We start from the raw sequence: 16,561 nt of genomic DNA on the forward strand, positions 1-16,561 counted from the left end.
TATCTCTTATTCCCAAAGAACTTGTTCAGTCGTCGAGAATATATTAGGGTTATGCTAAAATTTATACTTATTTACGCAAAATATTCCATTTAACTTCATTTCCGATATGGACACTGAAGTACAAACATCAGCCATAATCACCGTCCTGAAACAACCTTCTAAAATTATAGCCGTAGTGATTATTTTAATTACAATTTTCTTATTTGAGTTCATTTTGTGGTATTTTGAAAACGTTTCTACCGTAAAATTGTAACTTTTTTCACTGTAGTTCACAAAATGGTATTAAAAGTATACTAATTTTATGTTAATTTCTATTAATTGTATTGTTTTCTAGGATATGATTGCATCACAAGCTCTCGAGAGGAAACTACAATGGGTTTTTTTTCTTCTGCCAAGTGGATTAATATGTGACGTCAATGGGAATAATTAGAGGCAGTTTCGAGCACGGGACGGTTTAATTTCGAGTGTCTAGAACTGTTATCTCAGAGAGAGAGAGCCGATAGAATTTGAGGGTTATTTGAAGTTTAGATCACGTGATGAATTAATCTCAACAAGATAGGAACTGATTAATCTCCCATGCGTCATTTCTCTCTGAGACGCTGAACTGAAAAGAAGTGCATCCGCTTTGCTCTCGTCATCTACCGTGAACATGGAAAAACGATCTATTGGTAAGCATTATTTTATTAATACTATTACTATTTCAATAGACAAAGGCTTAACATTTTCATTTTCTATAGCCGAGACGCATACCGTATCCAAACGCAGGGGCAAAGAAAGACGTATCAACATAAAAATCACGTTAGGAGGATCAGTCTACATTTCTTTTGGTTTCGACGGATCAAAATTAGAAGTTCTCTTCTTCAAAAAATCGAACGAAAATATTCTGTTCCTGACCTCCGAAGCTTTCACCAATCTACTCTCTCTTTGGGGAGATCTTTTCGCCGCTACGCAAACCGGAGCATCGTCTCTAACCCACAACATCATCGACTATCACGACAACAACGTATCCGTCGTCGCCACGAGCAACAACATCAAATTGAACTCGGCCTACGGTCATGTTCTGGATCTGGGAGCTCGCGAAATCGGTGAGTTCCAAAAAAAAATTGATTTTATTCGGTTTCAAATAAATCTTTTATCGAATGCATGTACTTAGCTATTGTTAAAAACCTTAAAAAAATTCACGAATTATTATATGGAAAACCTTTCGAGGGTTTATTTTTGTACCCAGATCAATTTAATTCGTACCATCAAGTAAAATCTTATTTTGGCTGTTTTAAATCACCCTCTGAAGTACTACAAGATTTTACTAATTTACTCGTAGATAATCAATTAACCTGTAAACTTAGCTACTTTAATTTGTTTTCATTGTGTGATGTACAAGATAACCATCTAATGGAATATCTGATAGTACCTACTAACATGTAAACAAAGTTCTAAAATAAAAAATTAAATGTAAATAACTTGTTATTATTATTGCTTATATCCTAGAAATTAAGGGGTTCGGAAGCGATAGGGGAAATTATGGTTAACGAGAGTAGAGAGGGGTAAATTCCATCCTTCAGAAATCTGCGCGAGGAAAACAAATTCTGGAGAATGGGGATGGGGGGAAAGCAGCTGGTGATTAGAAATTCTGGTGATTAAGGGAGGAACGGGAGAATCTGGTGATTAGAAATTCTGGTGATTAAGGGGGAGGGGCGCGGGTGAACGGCGGGAACGGCGGGAGCCAAGCTACAGCTTTGTATCCTTCTGGTGATTGAGGGGGAGAGGCGCGGGTGAACGGCGGGAGCCAAGCTACAGCTTTGTGTCCTTCTGGTGATTGAGAATTTCATTCTCAATCACCAGATAGTCACACCCCTCTCTTATCGGTCGTGACATTTTTACAACAAAAATGTTTGATGTTTTAACTTTTAGTATATATACTAGTGGTTTTTAGATTTTACTTTATATTGACAAAGGCCTTTCGAGGGCCGAAAGCTCTCTACGTTAACCAGGCCATTTTGCAGCCGGGTTTCTTTTAATTTAATTTGACAATACATGAGCTTCTTATTTTAAAGGTTTTAGTAGTTATTTTTTTTTCCGTAGAAGTCGGCCCGACGTTATTTTAAGTGTCTGTAGACAACCGGCATCCCAAATTTTATCGAAGTTAGCTTGTGCACGTCATATCAACCCAATTCGGACTAGTTCGTTTTTCTTTCATTTATGTAGAAGTCTGGCCAATCATATTTTTAGCGGCTGTGGACAGCGTCATTTCGACTTCTCAATTATAAATAGTATTTATAATTAAAAAAATCACGCACGTTGGGCCTAGGCTTATATTTTACGAAAGCTATGGACGAACACGGAAAAGGACGCCTTATAAAGACAGGCAGGATATTTAAAGCAGGCAAAGGCTATGGTAAACAGATCGAACTGCAATAAAAAGTTATGAAATCTATTAGTAATTTGACAGATTGTTGGGTGAACATAAAAGTTGTAAGAGGTAGTATATGAATATTCAGAGTGCAATAGGGTTAAAGATGCTTATCAAAGTTTTTGGTGTCACCTGTTCACTTCTTTGAACTTGTGACTCTTAGTCAAATTGTGAAAATAGCCTCTACACTGAGGTAGTTTCAAGAGTACCAGTTCTTCAACTTCATTTATAGAATTAAATTACTCTATCAAAATGGATTAATAAGCTGGAATCTTGGGGACGGAAGAAGCTTCAGACTACTAGAGTAATTACGAGAAAGCTCCTATCCCATGATGTTTTTATTCTTTGTAACTGGCATGGCGCAAATGAGAAAATTGCCTTAAGAGCTAAAGAAAATCATAATATTGATAATTGATTTCTGTTAAATTTACTTCGAAGCTGTAGATTTTTCCATGAACCTTAAGGTGGTAAAAGATGAATATGTAGAAAAAGCCTTTTAGTTATTGTTAAAGCATAAACAAGTAGGCAGACTTAGAAGATATTTCTAAGCTCTACCGTCTAAAACCTAGGTAAATGAAAATGACTTGGAAGTCGAATCTAATCACTGAAAACACAATAATTTTACAGCAACATTTTTATTCTGAGCATTTTGTTTTAAAAGAACATGGTTATAATAATATATTTAGTGAAAACTAGATAATGCAATCAGTATTTATTAAACGTTTGTTACTAATAATTTGATAACCGTATTGTTCACGAAAAGCTATAATTGAAAATGTTAGTGTCTGAAATGCTGGGGCTAAGCGTAACGCGCAGTGTTTTTTGTTACAATATCAAATTAAAAAATATATAATTATAAATTTTAAAATTAAACCATTAGAATTTACACTTTTTTAAAGACCGTCCATGGATTGGGTTGTTCTACACTCTTAGATAAATGCAAGTTTGTCCTCTTAAAGCCAAATATGGATCCTTTAAAAAAACTTGACAACTTTATCCATTTTCAAAATTCTCACCGTCCCTTCACCGGAAATGAAAAATTATATCATTGCACTATCAGTACTAGAATTTATATATTTCATTATTTTTATTTAGAGTCTAAAAACTGCCACTCCAACTGTCTGTATAGGAAATGAAGACTTCACCACATGTTTAGTCGACGTCAAAATAGAAAACGACAATCGAGCACGGAGTTGTCGCTCTATTTGCGGGTTTTTACGCTTATAATAATAATAATCAGCTAGGCTAATACCCAAGGCACGGCCTAAGTCATCAAGCGACTTTTTAAGCCATTAATTTAGGTGTCTGAGTCACAATTTGTAGGATGGTGGTGGCGAGCCCTTCACGCCACGCGATCCAACAGCTCCCTACACTAACTATTACCGTTAACCTCTTCAAATTTTTACGTAAGGGGAAAACCCCTTAAGCCAATGGGGAGAGAACTTGCAAAGGAGTTATTCCACGCAGTGCCACAAGCTGGGATCGAGCCCTGCTCCTCTTGCTGCGAGGCGAAAGTGTTAACCACTTCGTCACCCCACCAAATGGAATTTCTAAAACCCTTCGCAAAACATGGAATATTTAAAAAATTGTTTTTAAAATTAGTGTAGATAAAAATTATTCCAGTTTTATAGTAACACTTCTTTATACTTTAAATGTTTTTCATTTAATTTAAATTTCTGGAATTCCGAAGGGGCCGCCATGGCGAACTCGAGATACAAAATATGTTCGGTCTAGAAACCTAGTTTAACCAAACAACCTGTCAACAGAGGTTTTATCTCGCGGAAGCAACTCATCCGTTAAACGCTGAATTCCATTTTGTCACGTTCTAATGTAATATAAATTGTGTTATTCTTTCTAAATTTTTCATCAATTTACATCTTTGGATAATTTAATTTCTCGGTTATTTTATTAAATGGTATTTTTAACGTTGTTAAAAACCGGAGTTACGTCGATTTTGATGTTGCGCTTTTAGTTTCTAGATTTGCTTAGAAAAGGCACATTTCTTGGTACAATTTTTTAAGTTTGTGGAATTTAGGTTGGTCATCTGTTTTTTATTATTAATTCATCATATCAACTAATTTCAGCTTTGTGGTTTTTGCACATGAGCGTCAGTGTTAAAGGTCTTAAAAAGAACACTGTTTTTATCGTATTTATGCAACGCGCACAAACGTAAAAGAGCGTCATCGAAAACGAACGAATACCGTAAGTTCGATGAAAAAGAGCAATTTTCTACTAAAAAACATGACTTAAGAAATTGAAAAGCTGGGCAAGCCAATTTACACTTTCAACTCTATGCGATTTGGCTTAACCCATAGCTAAAACGTTGCGCGTTGGTTTATTTCAAAAGTTTGTAGGTGGTTTTGTTTTATTTCAAGCATGTTTTTCCTCAACCCTGTTTGATTGCTATAAGAAATATTTTTCTATGTTTTTAATGAAACGTTTTCTTATGAAAATAGCTGTTAAATGATAAGTTGATGAATTGTTATATTGTGTATTCAACATCCAAATTGAACAAAAAACATCAAAGTTTGTAAACGATAGCGGATTAGAAAAATAAAACACGTAAATTGAGTTTAAAATGAAATGCATTTTATTTTAGCTACATTAAGTTAATTAATTTTTCTTATTATGGAGTCTTATTTTAGAGCGGACCGCACTGAGATTGTGTGTATTTATTATGGAGAGGGCAGAAGAATTCTAACCATGGTTTGCGAGAATTTCCAAACAGCCTTTTCCGCAGAAAGTGATGATTTGTGTTGTAATAAATCTCGTATTTAAAACAATTACGCAAAATCACTTCCCCTCTACCGAGCTACGCTGCAGCAAGACTTAGGATATTGAGATCACAAAAGAAGATTCGACTTCTGCAACCGGTTTGCCAATGTTGTTGACAACGATCGCCAATTTATCCGCAACGTTTTGTTCACAGAAGAATGTTCATTTTCAAGAAAGGGACATTTAAATCATCAAAATAATCACCTAGGGCAGGAAGAAAACCCTCACTGGGCATTTCCACGTCATCACCAAGTGCAGTTAGAACGCTTAAATGTTTGTGTTGAACTCGTGGGAAATCGCCTCATTGGTTCAGTGTTTTTACTTCTAAATCTCAACGTTGAAAACTTCATTTTCTTACAGAAGATATCGACGACCTTCCTTGCTTCAACCGCGAAGACAATGGTACGACAAGATATGGTGCCCCGCCTCATTATCACAGAGACGTGACTTCTCACTGATGAAATCGGTTTTCCCGAGTTCTTCGGTTTCCCCTTTCCATAAAAACTTGAAGAAGTTAACGGTAATGTAAATATAATTTGGTTTAGTGATTTCCGAGATATGTTCAAATCTTTTAAAAAGTTTCCCAACTTTTACTTTCCCACTTCGACCTTGTGTTTCTTAAGAGTATGATGGTGGATATTTTCGGGCAACCACTAGCGGCGGGGGAGGGGCAAATGTGACCTTGTTGCCACAGGTAGCCCGAGTTTCCCCCTATGTGATCTATCTCCTTTCATTTCGCCCTAGTTTCTTTTGGGATAGAGCGAGACCCGTCCCTATTCGTTTATTCCCTCGCGAACCCATTAACTCCTTCACTCATTGCCCCAATTTTTAATATACTTTCGAATTGAGGATTGCCAATTTTCGGAGTTCTGAGAAACTCCGCATTTAATTTTATTTTCTACGTGTCTTATTTTTGGTTTTATTTATATGTGGCGTCTTGTTGTCGACGTTATTTTAAAAGTTGAATAATTGGGAACGCTCTGGTCAACCCTTTGAGGTGACCGGCTCGTGGGACCCATATCATAAAAGTGAGCGTCGTTACGCTGTGGTTTTCATTGGCTGGGCCCCAATCAAACGTATCTAGGCCAAGGTGCCCTGATTGGAAAATGACTTTCCCGTCAGAGACCACGTGAGATTTCTTGGAAACAAAACGACGGACTCATGGAAAAACAGGATCTGGGTCCTGGACGCACCTGAATGCGTAAACGGAGATCACCGCTTAGACGGGATGAGTTAAGTTGGAACCATCTATGGTGACCCGCGATCAAGAAATCGGCCGTGCGGACTTATCAAAAACGCGTAACGTGCGTTATGGGCCAACCACAACTGTATCGTTGGGTTGTGCTGTCTAAGATGTTCGTGTGTGCCTGTGTTCAGTATCCGTAAGGAAGCAGACTACATGGGACCAGCTGGAAGTAGGGTCCCAGGAGCAGCCTTTTGGAGCACTGTCAAGGCTGCTCCACGCGTGGAGCTACTTTGACACTTTTATGGTGCAATTTGATGGTATAAATATAGCTAACATCAAGGTAAAAGGCCCCACAATTTCGAACGAGAGAACTCAACTATGTAAGTATACTACTTTTACAAAATTATTATTATTTTGTCTATGTCGCTAACATAGAAAATTTACATGTCTGCCCAAGTTTTGTTTGCCCTCTCGTCTGAGAAGTTCATCGAAGTTACACCTGCTCTCGATGTACGCCTAGGTCTTCGTGATAGTTCTACGGGGATTATCCTACACGAATCCAACTTCCACGAACTTTACCGAAAGAAAGACGAAATTCTCGCTTTCTTCGAGAATGCAGACTCTCCGGGTGCTTCGTGGTTCTTCACCGGCTCTGAGACGCAACGTATTGAGTTGTGTACGTTTCAGAACCGTAAGCTATTAGACGTTAGAGAAGTGCGTGCTGGTTACGGCGAATTGTACGGCAAGTTATTGCCGACTAGGAAAGGTTTAGCCGTCGGTTACACCTTAACCAAGACGTTAATGGACAAGTACAACAATGTGACGTCATTCCTTAACGAAGCAAGACGGATACATACTCTTCTAAAAGACTGTATACTAGACCAACTACGTAAATGTTGCTACGGTTGTGAAATAGACCATCCATCTCAAACCCAGCACAATTGTCTAGAAGTCTGGGAAGTACGCGTTGCAATGAACTATGAGTCCGCAATAAATAATCTTGATTATGTCGAAATATATAAAGTATTTTGTAAATGTTTGGTAGCTCAAATTGTCTGTAACGCGAAACAACTTTTGTAAATAAAAGATACTAGATGTAAGAAAATTTGTCATTCTTCAAAATGGATTTCGTCCTACAACATCCTTTCAATGGGCTTATCGCTGGTGCAACTCAGTCGGGTAAATCTTTCTTCGTAGCTAATATTATCAAAAACAAAGGCACGTGTATTTCACCCCCACCTGAGAGAATAATTTGGTGTTATACCGAATACCAACCTAAACTATTTAATTCGGTACTGGATCATACACCCGAAGCGGAATTCCACGAAGGGTTATTGAACGTAAATATTTTAGACCCTAATGTAAAGAACTTTGTTATACTAGATGATTTACTATGTGAGATATCTAACAACAAGGATATTACTAATTTCTTGATACGAGGGTCTCATCATAGAAACACCTCAGTTTTTATTCTTATGCAAAATTTGTATTACCCTGGGAAAGAAATTAGAACATTAAATTTGAATGCGCACTATTTAATCATTTTTAAATCACCACGTGACAAGTCAGCAATATTTCATTTGGCGATACAAATTTACCCTACCAACAGTAAATACGTCATAGACGCTTTCCATCAAGCTATCGCTAGAGATTTTGGGTGTTTATGGGTGGATTTGAAACCTACCACGTCAGATGATCACAGACTGCGAACCGGACTTATACCAGGAGAGGAAGCTGCCGTTTTTGTACCAAAATGAAGAGAGTCCATAACCATAAAGATTTTTTAAAGTATTTAACAAAGTGTAATTCATGTCAAAGAACCGCCGCCATCAAGTATGCAAATAAGGATGCAATCAAGACTATTGTTGAATGTTGTATAAATGTTCTGCGAGGGAACGTGAAACTGTCAGACGTGCAGAAGAAACGGCTGAAGAGACATTGCCAAACTTTGCGGAAGATATCTAAACCCAATTCTTTAGAAAAACGAAAAAAGATTCTAATAGAAAAAGGTGGATTTCGACCTTTACTGTTAGCGCCTCTACTATCTATTGTAAGCAGCGCAGCTGGCGCCGCTATAAGTCGAGCTATCAAAAATGGCTAGAAAGATGATTCTCGTTCCCGAAGAAGTTTATCGAAGGCTGAATTCTCAACCGAAACTTGACGAAAACTTGGATACCAAAGCTGTTTTGAATAACCAGAATCTCAATCAATCCCAAAAAATGGAAATGTACAACCATGTTCTGCAAAAAAATATTAACAAAAGAACTAAAAAGATGAAAGTCGTGGAAAAACCGAAAAAGAAGGATTGGTTCCCTGAAATTGCCATTGCGATTCCAGATTCTCATCTCAAACCCGCCATTGCATTGTACAAGTGGATTGATAATAATACCAAGATTGAATGGGCTTCTAACGGTGAACTTATGTATAAGGAACAACCTATCGACCGCTCTAATATTATGGACATTTTACACGAATCTGTTAAAGGACATAGAACCAAACCGAAATACAATACTGTCGGGATAGACAAATTTTACGAACTGCTTAAAAATGAAAATGTTCCCAAAACTCTCGTTAAAAATAAATTTCCTTTTAACACCTCTATTGATACCCAAAAACCAAGTGAAACGGTGCTACATACTGAGAATGACTCGGAAGGTGAAAATTATTTATATTTACCCCAAAGCCCCGAATCTATGGATGGAAACGGATTAATGAAATGGATAAAATTGAAATAAAAAATATAAATGTATATCATGGAAGGTTGTAACGACTCCACCCCCACTGGATTGCTATCCTCTCTGTCATTATCGTATATGAAATCACCGAAAGTTATAACGGCGTTTTTAATATTATTTATAATTATCGTTTTTGGACTATTTGAGTTCGCGTACTGGTATCACGAACGGAAAATGAACTGCACGAGAAATGGATAAACTTGAAAAATATACTTTAACGTAAAGAACCCCGGAAGTTACGGCGGGGTACACGCTCTTTATCGAGCTGCCAGAGCAAAGGGGCTAAACCTTTCCTTAAATAACGTTCAGGAATTTCTAAAGCGACAGGATACGTATACTTTACACAGACCAGTGAGACATAAATTCAAAAGAAACAAGACTATAGTGTATGGAATAGACGAACAATGGCAACTTGATCTGGCGGACCTGCAAGATATCAAACGTCACAATAACGGTTTCCGGTACCTATTAAGCTGCATCGATGTATTTAGTAAATACGCTTTCGCTGTGGCTACCAAAGATAAAAAAGGAACAACAATACTTAAGGCTTTCAAATCGATCTTGGAATCTGGTCGAAAACCAAAGATTGTTCAATCAGATCATGGTAACGAATTCCTTTGCAAAGAAATACAACGAGAATTAAAACGTCTAGATATCAAGTTTTTCGCTACACATTCGGAAGTGAAAAGTAGCGTCATAGAGAGATTTAATCGTACTTTGAAATCCCGCATGTACCGATATTTCACGGACAAAGACACCCATAAATATATCGACGTATTACCTGATTTACTGGATGCATATAACAACAGCTATCACAAATCTATTAAATGCAAACCCGCTGATGTCACAAATGAAAATTCAAAACAAGTGTGGCAGAATTTATACGGGAAAGTGAATTTTTCGCCTCCCGTTGCATTTCCCTTTGAAATAGGTGACTTGGTTCGAATTAGCAAGAATAAAAAAACTTTCGAAAAGGGATATAAAGCGAACTATACCGAAGAGTTTTTCAAGGTGGTTCAGCGAGTACCGAGGGACCCACCAGTATATAAACTCGAGGATTTGAAATCAGAGCCCATTTCGGGTGTGTTCTACAAGGAGGAAATACAGAAAATCGGTAAAGATCTTGTAAACTGCTTATTTAAAATAGATAAAGTTCTAAGGAAGAGAACCAAATCAGACGGAACCAAGGAACTACTAGTACGTTGGAAGGGTTACGGTCCAGATTTTGACTCTTGGGTACAAGAAATCGTTACATTATGAGTTTCTACATTACGTTACCGTCAGACTCTTCTATGCGATATTTCCAAAACAATACTATAAGCAAGTTTAGAACGTATTTACCGGAACCGATAAAACTCGAGGGGATCTACGAAGTTGGAGTGGCCGAAATCAGTTACCCAAGAACCTGGAATAATGTTAAAGAAGAATGTATAGTTCGAATTTGGAAAACTATATCTCTACCTGACCCCTTAGAAGAATCAAAACCCAAGAAACAGAGAAAGAGTCCTAATACAAGAGAGTTCAACGATGTAATGGATTTCGTAAATATAGTAATTCCACCAGGATATTACGAAGTTGAAGATTTACTGGAAATCATGACTACTGACGACGATGGGCAAAATATTAGCTCCAAAGTTAAACTCTATTACAACAAACCAAACCGCCGTGTAGTTGTTGAACTTTATGAAATGAACCAAATTCATTTTCCCAATGAAATTGCCCTTATTTTAGGGTTTACGAAAACACAGGGAAAAGATGTTACCGTGGTTACATTAATGACGGCTCCTTTCAGTTGGGATATGGACGCTGGATTACACTCCCTGTTTATATACTCGGATATAATACAAAGCCGATCGGTTGGTGACTCGGACGAACCACTGTTACGAATAATAAGCATTCAAGGAAAAGACGGTGATACCGTAGAAAAAGAGTTTTCACGACCGCATTATATGCCTATAGCGAGCAATAACTTCCAAACAATCGAAATTAATATTATGAGTGAAATGGGATAACCCATACATTTTGAAAGAGGAAAAGTTCACGTCACTCTTCATTTTAGACCGCGAAGAACATGGACTCTGCTAAAAAAACCCACTCGAAACTCAAAATTCGCTTCATTAACGACAAGTGAGTTGAAGGTACAACATGTCCCCGCATAACGCAGATCGAGTTTCCGTGAACGATTATCAAAACTATTATTTAAATCAAATTGGACACGGATCGATTCCGGTATATCGGAGAGTAGCCGTTCAAAGAGGATATGGACTCGGTAGCATTTTAACTTCGGCGTTTCGATCGGCTATGCCCATTATTAAAAAAGGAGCATCCTTCCTTGGACGGAAATTTTTAAATGACGGGGCAAAAGTTGCGTCAGATGTCTCAGGTGGGGTTTCCTTGAGAGAAGCGTTGAAAACGAAGGGGAAAGAAGCGGGGAAAGACGCTTTAAGAAAATCTGCGGAACACGTGACGAAACTAACTGGGAACGGTAAAAGAAAACGTAAGCCATCAACAATTATCAGTTCAGTACGAACGAGGAAGAAGAATAGACGTTCATTGCTTCACTCCGATATATTCTCGTAATAATGGCGCTACAACACCCAAGCTCTCAAAACAGCATCAGCTCGGAACTAGATTTATTTCACGTACCGTATACTCAGACTGGAATAATCGGAAGCCAATGGGTAGAATATAACCCAACAACGAACGTAAATGAAAACCAAGCAATTATCTTCAACATCACCGGAAACTCAGAAACGTACATTGATTTGAAAAACACCTTATTGCAAGTTCAAGTGAAGATTGTGAAACCTGACGGAACTGTACCTAAAGCTGAAATTTATGACGCTGTATCTAAAAAACAACGCCTGCTGATAAAGTCGCACCAGAAAATTTGTTTTTACACAGTCTCTTTGGAGAAGTTCACGTATCATTGGGTGACAAATCTGTTACGTCATGCGCTCAACAGTATCCTTACAAGAGTATGATCCAGACACTTTTGACTTTCGGAGGACCCGCGAAGGAGAGTTTCCTAACGGCTTCGCTATTCTACTAGGATCAAGCCGGGAGATTCGACGAGTATTTTGATAACGCCGGATTAAAAAAAAAGAGCTAAATTTGCGCTAGAAGGCTTTATGGATATGATTGGAGTAGTCCACGTCGACATTTCCCAACAAAATCGACTTATTCCTAACCTGATAGATCTAAATTTCAAGTTTATCAATAGCCCTAACGAATTTTGTGTACATTCCGATGGAACTAAATGTAAAGTGGTTTTTAACCATGCATCATTGTTCGTCAGAAAAGTGAAGTTGACCCCGGAAATTATGATATCTCACACAAAAATTTGGAAATGGCAACCATGAAATTCCCCACTACAAGAACCGAGTGCAATTCCTTTTCTATATCGGCTGGCAACAAGATATGCGTAAAGGACAATTTATTTAGTGGACAGTTACCTAATAAAGTGGTTATTGGATTCGTAGACCAGAATGCGTTTTTGGGAGATTATAAAATGTCCCCTTACAATTTTAAAAAAATTTCGTTAAATCAAATCGCTTTATACGTCGATGGGTCCAGCGTTCCACACAAACCCTTAAATCCAAACTTTACAGATAATTTGTATATGCAATCTTACGCCAACCTCTTTCTTCAAACTGGACAATGGAATATTGACGAAGGAAATTTCATTGGAAGAGACGAATTCGCTAATGGTTCTGCCCTATTCGCGTTTAACCTATCGCCTGACCTAAACGATAGTTCTACGCAAAGTTTTAACCTTATAAAGAACGGAAGTGTTCGATTGGAATTAATTTTCGGAGAATCGTTGCCGTCAACAGTCAGTGTTATTTACTATTCCGAGTACCAGTCGTTGGTAGAAATCGACAAAAACAGAGCGGTGTTGTTTGATCAAAGCGCATAATGAATTCACGTCAACTCGAAAAAATACTCAAGAAAGATCCATATACCAAATATCTGTTCAGAGGCATTTACCCTGCGGATAAACTACCCACGAATGTGAAATCGTACCCATCGTTATACATTTTGAACACAGATACGTCAAACGGCGAAGGAATACACCGGTGTCTGATATATATATCAAGGAAATTTAATTGTACCTTCTTTGAGAGTTTCGGAAACAGTCCAGATTTGTTTAAATTTAATTATTTTATCGAAAAAAACAGCTTAACTGTCACGTATAATTCTGTTCAATTGCAAGGAAATTATACTAAGACTTGCGGGGGATATTGTGTCGAGGTATAAAATTATTTCAAATATTAAAAATATTTTCAAAAAACAAATATAATAATGATTGTATGATTGTAGAATTTATGTATAAGAAATACTCAATAAATTTGTCATAAAATATTTTATTTTTTCGTTTTATAATGTCCATGTGCTAAAGTTGCGATACCATCGGCTAAAATATATCGTTTATCATCGCATGGGTTTAAACGGAAAGTTGCATAGGGATGTTTTCCTTCAACGCTTCCGATATAACCGTAGACTCGTCCAAAAGCATATTTAAAAACTTCAACGCACCGTCTTGTCCCCTGTATGTCTCGTGCTTTACGAGATTTCCTACATAGTAAATAAATATTAGATAAAGAATTAAAAGAAAAGTAATCAAACGTACCAGTGGGTCCGACAATGGCGTAAGAAAATCCACACGTGACATGTACGACTAGGGTCGTGGTCGATGACAATGTTGCGTCTGGCAAACATGTCGCTATTTTGGACATTATCGATTCGAAATCGGCGTAAATAGTGTAAGGGACCTATATGAAACAAGTAATTTAATATTTCGAATTTATGAGAAGTATTAACAATTTACCATTTGAGACCAACCAAAATTTTTGAATTTTAAAATGGGTTCTTTGGTTGGCATCTCCACGCGCTGTGGTTGGCGAACATGGTCTTTGATAATGTCTTCGGAATTACTCCTTTTTAAGCACCGTCGACAATAGAAGGTTTTGTGATCATGCTTGGTGAATCCGCTAAAGAGACGACTTAGATGACGAATCAAGACGTAATGTTTTTTCTGCCCATTTGTCACCAAAAGTAAATCCATCTCCCTCGACTCGGGTACGTGTTTTTCACTCACATAGCGTGGGAAAAACCCCTTTTCATATTCGAAAATGTTAATTGATAAATTATTCGCCTCTTCGATTTTTTTCAGTTTATACGCGTCGAGTACAAAGGGGAACGTAATCCCGCACAAATCAAGTTCATTGGCAAATCGCCTATAATGAAAAATACGGCTAGGGTGGATTTTAGCTGGGTGAAGTTTGGCTAAAATTGACCAAATAAAACATTTATTATCACTGGAGTCTTGTGGGTCAACATTTACTGTAGCCCGTTCATTTTCAATCACGGGTGGTAGTTGAAAATATGTCCCCCCTACAAGTGGTAAATATTGGATAATGTTTATTTGTAGATATAAAATTTTATCCAAAACCCAACCACTTCCTAGTCCTTCATAATTGTTCATACTGTCGGCAATTTTTTCCCGACTAGACTTTATTTGCTGCGGGATTATCTCTGGTGATAATGTCGCGTGTGTAAATCCCCTGAAATACGGCATTGCCTCAACGTCCGTACCAGTGTTGCCAAGTTCACGGGTATATCGTGCCCGCACCACCATATACCACTTGATACCTTTATTGGCACTCAGTTTGTTTTGAAGATACGTTTCAACCTTAGCACGGTGTTCATTTATAAATAACACAGGGTCGGTAACGCCATCTGGTGCCGTTATACGAGCCGAAAAAATTGCGTCACCAAGCGCATTAACCTCCTCTATTTGAAGTGGATGGATGGCTGGTTGAATTGCTAGTGGGATGGGTGGCTGATTGTCTGGAGGTGCAACGGGTGGGATAGTTGGTTCGTTAGAGGGTGGGATAGAGGGAGGGTTAAAGTGTTCGTTAGTGGGTATGCTATTCGGTGGGTTAGCGGGTGGAGTGTTAGTTAGTTGGAGGTTAGCACCTTGCTGTTGGGCTTCCCAGTTGGATACAATAGCCCCCAATTCTTCGGCTTCCCTGTCGTATTGTCTGTCTGTTAATTCCATCGGTTCGGGGATAGGGTGTATCGGGTCGCCCGAATCTCGAGCGATCGCGTCATTAAACATAACACCTAAATCGTCCATTGCGCGATCACACTCACTGTGTGTGATATTCGGCGTTAATGTTTGAGCGGCCTCCACTTGCATGACATAATCATCGACTTTATCATCATCGTCTTGCGAACACAATAACTCGTCTAACGGATCGAAACTGTCGGAAAATAAGTTCAATGTGAAGTCCGTAACAGACTCATGATTATTTACATTCGCAACCGCGGCGTCTAATATCTCATTAAGAGAAGACAAAGGATCACATGTTAGGCGATCACCTATAAATAAAAATATTTTATTTTATAATTTATAATTTATTTATGAAGGGGAAAAAATCCTACCATTTTCAACTCTAACTCTTTTCCGAGAAATAGAGTCCGGAGATAATCCCCTTTTTACAGGAGAGTTCGACGGTGTATGAGACTGGCCCAGTCGAGGTGACGACGGGTTAGCGGTTCGGGGCGACGTCTTTGACGTTGTCACCGACGTGCGTATAGATGACGCTAGTCTCACCGGTCTGACGTTAGGATCTGGAAGACGGACCGGGTGGGTGAAGCGGCTCGGCGGGGCGGGCTGACGGCTCAGAACGTGGAATTACCTCCGACCTGGGAGATGATTCAGACTACGTAGACGGTCCGGGTTGACAATGCGATGGTGGCGGTGGTAGTCCCGTTAGCGACAGTGGGTGCGCTATCGGTGGATTTGGTTGGCGGTCATCTCTCGTACCGGGTGTCGCGGGTACGCCGTGATTAAATTTACTTTGATGCCGTTTTAAAATATCACGCCTCGGAAATGGCTTATGGCACACGGGACATTTAAAGGAAATATTACCGTGAACTGATAACATGTGACGGTCGTGATTTCTCTGGTGGTTGAAAACGGTTGAACAAGTACCGCACGAATACATCTTGAGTCCGAATGTGACCTTTTCACTCTATACACGACCTTTTATACGTACTGGTAGGCTTAACATGATTTACAGACTTCACCCTCGCTCGGCCTTTGAGCATTCTCCGCACGACCTTCGGTAAATCATTACCCAGCTTCAACACCCCGCATTTCCCATGATTCCCATTGCTTAAAAATGTCGTATGCTTAACGTTCTTCATTTCCCATGATTCCCATTGGTTGAAAATGTTTTCCGTCTAAACTGCGTCCGAGATGGTGGTGAATTTCGTATTACCCCGAACACAACATTGTGCAATGCTGGGTTACATCCCCTTGATCTACTCCCTTTTTCCTATTGGATAAAAAATGACGTATCCAAAATCAACAGGGCCAGTCAGGTTAATGGGTTTTTAGGGTCACTTTTATACAAAGTGTAAAGACTATATACATATACTTCG

At 38.5% G+C, this 16,561-nt stretch overlaps 2 protein-coding genes across 2 annotated transcripts; both read left to right on the forward strand.

The window, feature by feature from the left end:
* Positions 1 to 400: 400 nt before the first annotated feature.
* Positions 401 to 1,288, forward strand: LOC149933766 (uncharacterized). The gene is made up of 2 exons (XM_090156398.1): positions 401 to 668; positions 738 to 1,288. Exons 1-2 carry the CDS (start codon positions 650 to 652, stop codon positions 1,151 to 1,153), a joined length of 435 nt encoding a protein of 144 aa, XP_090012524.1. The 5' UTR covers positions 401 to 649; the 3' UTR covers positions 1,154 to 1,288.
* Positions 1,289 to 11,688: 10,400 nt separating this feature from the next.
* LOC149933767 (uncharacterized protein F54H12.2-like) lies at positions 11,689 to 13,025 on the forward strand. The gene is made up of 2 exons (XM_090157413.1): positions 11,689 to 12,084; positions 12,405 to 13,025. Exons 1-2 carry the CDS (start codon positions 11,689 to 11,691, stop codon positions 13,023 to 13,025), a joined length of 1,017 nt encoding a protein of 338 aa, XP_090013539.1.
* Positions 13,026 to 16,561: the final 3,536 nt, after the last annotated feature.

This window comes from Leiobunum rupestre, chromosome 8 (assembly GCF_980474605.1).
Source record: "Leiobunum rupestre chromosome 8, qqLeiRupe1.1.hap1, whole genome shotgun sequence".
Taxonomy (NCBI): domain Eukaryota; kingdom Metazoa; phylum Arthropoda; class Arachnida; order Opiliones; family Sclerosomatidae; genus Leiobunum; species Leiobunum rupestre.

What these genes read in the sequence shown, in the direction of transcription:
- LOC149933767 (XM_090157413.1), top strand. Translation starts at nt 11,689, where the DNA reads ATGGCGCTACAACACCCAAGCTCTCAAAACAGCATCAGCTCGGAACTA. An exon ending in TCAACAGTATCCTTACAAGA is followed by an intron (nt 12,085 to 12,404) that starts GTATGATCCAGA and finishes ATTGTTCGTCAG; the next exon opens with AAAAGTGAAGTTGACCCCGG.